Here is a 4,986-nt window from a genome sequence, read left to right as displayed (position 1 = left end):
AGTTAAATTTTCTGTTTATTCAGCTGCAATGATAGGCATTTCCTGGATTTCTTCTTCGGGGCATATTTGTATTTTCAACACAAGAGCGCCCTCTGGCCTTTGGATGGAGAATTACTGCTGATCACAGAACTGTGCTTCACTGAAAGATACGCATGACAATCACAGCTTCTGCGTAATCACGGTTTATTGCCTTTGTGATTTAATTTCGATTAATTGTGCAGCCCTAGTTATATTACATATATATATTATATACAGGATGTTCTTTACATCCAATTCAATGTAATCAGAGGTCAAACATTACCCCATATTTTAAGAAATATTTTAAGTAAGATGTGTGTGCAAACGTGTATGTTCCCACTGTTGTATCGGTGTTCCAGTGTGTCTAAGTTCTTGTTTTGTCTATGTGTATCCATGATGTGCACATATCGAAAGGAATTTACACTAGTATGGTTCCTGTTCTAAGATGGGGCTAAAAAAATCTGAATTGAGTACTATTTCTTTGCAAAACTGAGCATAGTTGACACTATGATTCTGAGATAATAGGTAACTGCTCTTTCAGTAGTTTAGTTAGTATAGGATCTAGCAAAAATGTTGCTTGCTCTGATGCTTTCAGATTGGTTTGGATGTCTGTTGCTTTGTACCATTAAGCTGGTGTTAATTTGTATTTGTCTTTTTCACTTTAGACATGATAGCACTGAAAGAGGAGAGTCAAGAAATGAATGAAGCAGAAGAGAAAGATCGGTGTAAGAAACTTGATTTCATGACTGAAAAGACTTCATCAGGAAACAGAGCTCAAGAATGTCTTAACACTCACTTGAGAGTTCATGTTGGAGAGAAGCCGTTCACATGTAGTCAGTGTGGAAAGAATTTCAGAAGTAAAGTAAACCTTTTTCAGCACATGAGCATTCACTCAAGAGAGAACATATGTTATCAGTGCGAAAGGAGTTTCACAGACAAGAAACAGCTTAAGAATCATGTGAAGATTCACTTCGGAGAAAAACCTTATATGTGCCATTACTGTGGAAAGAGTTGCGTAAACAAAACGGTCCTCATGGTTCACTTGAGAGTTCACACTGGAGAGAAGCCTTTCACCTGCCCTCAGTGTGATAAGAGATTCACTCAAAAACAAAACATTAAAGCCCACATGAGAGTTCACACTGCAGAGAGATTTTTCACTTGTGCTCAGTGCGGAAAGAGTTTTGCTGAAAAACAAAACATGAAAGTCCACATGAGAGTTCACACTGGAGAAAGACCTTTCGCTTGCACTCAGTGTGGACACAGTTTTACATGTAATCAAAGCCTTAAAGACAGTGTTCCTCAGTGTAGAAAGAGGGGGTCATAAGATAAAGCGGTTTCAGAAATAATGTCTAGAAGAACAACTCAACCACTGGCAGAGCCAGAAGGATGTCCAAGGTGGCAGTGAACCCCATGCTACCCACATTGACATCTCATTTCACCTCTTGTTGAAATAGCATTTTTTTTTATCCCAGGGTGGAAATCCCATAAGCAATTTTACTTGATCAATCAGAATCAGAAGGAGCTTTATTGCCAGCTATGTTTATACATATGAGGAATTTGTTTTATTGACAGAAGCTCCACAGTTCGACAGAATGACAGTGACATGACAGGACACGGATAATAAAAAGAATAATACACAAAATAGACAATGTGCAAAACAGCAAAAATTAAATTTAGTAAATTTAGACTATTTAGTATGTACAGGTATGTTAGGTGCAAATTTGAAATGTAAATGTGTTAAAATGTATAATAGTGTTGTGTGTTCTATGTTTATTGTCAAGTGTTCATAAGATGGTCTGCCTGAGGGAAGATACTGTTCCTGTGTCTGGTTGTTCTGGTGCTCAGAGCTCTGTAGCGTCGACCAGATGGCAGCAGTTCAAAGAGGAAGTGTGCTGGATGTTAGGGGGCCAGAGTGATTTTGCCAGCCCTTTTGCTCACTCTGGACAGAGGTGGAAAGTAAATAGGTGTGGTAGTTAAGTTTATTTTATGATTCTTGATGATTTTGTGTTTTTTTTTAATTGTGAGACCTGTATCTGATCTTTTCATGACAGTCTGAACGACACAGATCCGATCTTTTCAAATGTGACCCAGGCCACTTGGGTATGTGGTCCTGAATCCGATACGTATCCGATCTTTTGAAATGCGACCTCCGTCTGAACGACCAGGCCACATGTATCCGACCCGTACGTCATTGATACGCTACAAACGTCATAATTCTGCGTTGAAGTAGGCGGGAACGAGAAGATAAACAACAACCATGGCGGACGATGCTGCTGAGACCAGTCAATGGAAGGGAAGCGAGGTCACAGATTTAATTAATATTTGGGGTGACAGCTCTTTTGTCTCTGTTGACTACACTGTTGTTGACATCCATGTTTAACGTTAGCTACTTCCGCAAACAACGAGTGACGTCGTTGACCGTTGAGTAGTCTTCTGCGCATGCAGGTCACTTCTGGGTCATTTTACGTCACACAGGAGATCACAAAAGGTCGCATTTAATTGGAAATGTGAACGGCCTTGCAAAAAAATCGAATTTTTTCAAAAAATCGGAATTGAGCATTAAGCCCTGCAGTGTGAACGTAGCTTAATTACATTTACTCGCGTTACTGTAATTGAGTAGCTTTTTTGTGTACTTCTACTTTTTCAAGTACTTTAAAAAATCTGTAATTTTACTTAAGTATATTTTGTTTGAAGTATTGTACTTCGCTACATTTTAAAACGTATTAATTACTGAGTAAAAAAAAAAAAAGGCTTCCTGGAAACTACTTCAGTAAATAATGGGCAGGAGAGCAAACTGGCGCTGAAATCACAAGAAAGATGCAGACAGAGAGACAGGCGTCATGGTGCAGACACCGCTGAAAACAAAACCCCGTAGTATTCTGCTGAAGTTGAACTCGAAGGAAATGAACTGAACCCCATGGCCATATTTATGCTCTATTATGCAGTGTAGCCTAAGCTGTGTTTGCCTGGGGAAACCAAACTAGCAGCTTATAAAATCTCGCCATCAACCGTTCGCAAGCGTGTAAAGGTAAGGTTAATACTTGCATTGTTGCATTGGTGGTTAAAACAAACGTTTTGCACAAATTAGCCAAAAAGACAGTGGTGCAGGGTGTGTGATCTGTGAATGTGATAATATCGTAATTGTTGTTTTAATGATGTGTGATTTGACTTTATTAGTATTTTGCCAAAAACCAAACAAAACACTTCTACAGAGTGCCGTGAAGTCTAGTAGATTAGACTAGTGCGTGCGCGCATTTTAAAGTGCGTTCTTTCACTGCCTGATTCAGTCTGTTAAAATGTACTGGGGTTTTCTTCCAAAAATCAGCATGGTTATATAGTTGTTGTTGTTTTTTTTTGTTTGTTTGTTTTTTTTACAACAGTTCAATAAACAAGAAGTTAATTAAGAGACTTGTAGTTTAGACACCATATTGCCTGTTTTTTGACAACAAATATAATTCCAAACACAGCCACCATAGCACAGTTTTGCGTCTCTGTGGAATGACGGTGTTTCGTTCCTGAATGAATCAACCATTTAAATGATTCGGTTCCATCGTATTGACTCATTTATTAACAGTGACTTGCTGACACCTGAGAGAGCTGTCAATCAAGGTACAAGGATGTCCCTGTGTGAAAGTGACAAATCATAAGAGGGTCAGTGCCCTCCTTGGTTTCCGCCCCCAAATTGTCAAAAGTCATGTAGACTCGAGGGAGCAGAAATCAGCTGAGCGAGCAGAAATCCACTCCGCGAGCAGAAGCCCGCTGCGCGCGAGCAGGATTCCACTGTTCAAGCAGAGTTAACCTATGAGAGTATGCCAGGCGCTCGCTCGCAGCTACATGTACACCTCTCGGTTGTTGAATTTGTGCGCGTGTACTTTTATCATGCCAGCTGAAGGTTCATTTTTGCGCGTGTGAAATAACATAATGTGCTCGTGAGCATGTCTTACACGCTCATAACTTTTGACTAAAAATAACGCTATAGTTGTATTTCTCTTTAAAGGTGCGTCCATGTGGAGAGAGTCAGCACTGTGAATTTCATCTTGCAGCCGACAAGAAAACATTTGTTTATTAATAAATAATTAAAATGTCTCCTTTTTTACAATTATTGGGCTACTTCTGCCTGTGCTTTGGGGCAAACTTAATGCATGTGCTTGAGCGTGAAATATATTAAGGCTCATTATGGATTATAGATGTACATGTAATATAATCCTGCGATTAGTTGAATAATGACAAATGAACGACTAGTAACTAGAAAAATCTTACATGGGAGGCAGACCTATTAAATAGCCTCTAGACATCTCTGTTAAAGTTTTTAAAGCATTTTATACGCGTTTGCATAAATTCTTTTTTCAGAACGGTCTGTAATGGAGTGATGCCTTAACACTGATTTTTCCTCTGAAACACAAAAACGAAAATTGAAATAAAATTGATATATATTTTTTTGAGAATGGCCAACCCTTCTCTGCAGATTTTGTTGCTTCTGGTTTGTGCATTGTAAATAGGCTACAAAAAAATAAAAAAAAATAATAATGTCTCCAAAATCTCCAAAATGTTTTTTGTCATGTCTGTAACGCATGTGTATTCCCAAATCTAAAAAAAGCCTATAAAACATCATAGACGGATCATAGTGATGTCTGGACTGGTCTGGATGTCGTTTGCGAATTTATTTATTTTTTTGAGTTAAGGCAACTTCCTCTGAAGTTATAATAACTAATAAACTATATTGCGCTATACATTAGTCAACATTTGAAGTGGATCAAAACCTTTCTTCAAATTTGCCCTAAAACCAAAATGACGAGTCCTATCTAAACCTGTTCTGCAAGTTTGATACCCTCATAAGACACTGTCCATATGAAAGAACAAGAGATTCACACATTTATATCAACCCCCACAAGCTATACAGAGCTACCCCCAGCCCCCTCCAGCTGAACTGAATTCGGTCTGTTTTTTGGCTGAGGAACAGTGTGTTGT

The 4,986-nt window shown here is 38.6% G+C and overlaps 1 protein-coding gene across 1 annotated transcript; it reads left to right on the top strand.

Annotated features, from left to right (window-relative positions):
* Window positions 1-274: 274 nt before the first annotated feature.
* On the top strand, window positions 275-1,625 carry LOC122137198 (gastrula zinc finger protein XlCGF7.1-like). The gene has a single exon (XM_042722971.1). It carries the CDS (start codon window positions 686-688, stop codon window positions 1,340-1,342), a length of 657 nt encoding a protein of 218 aa, XP_042578905.1. The 5' UTR covers window positions 275-685; the 3' UTR covers window positions 1,343-1,625.
* The last annotated feature ends 3,361 nt before the right edge of the window (window positions 1,626-4,986 follow it).

This window comes from Cyprinus carpio, chromosome B4 (assembly GCF_018340385.1).
Source record: "Cyprinus carpio isolate SPL01 chromosome B4, ASM1834038v1, whole genome shotgun sequence".
Taxonomy (NCBI): domain Eukaryota; kingdom Metazoa; phylum Chordata; class Actinopteri; order Cypriniformes; family Cyprinidae; genus Cyprinus; species Cyprinus carpio.
This window is presented reverse-complemented; position numbering and strand designations above follow the sequence as displayed.

Coding starts and splice junctions, on each gene's coding strand:
- LOC122137198 (XM_042722971.1), top strand. CDS start 686: ATGATAGCACTGAAAGAGGAGAGTCAAGAAATGAATGAAGCAGAAGAG.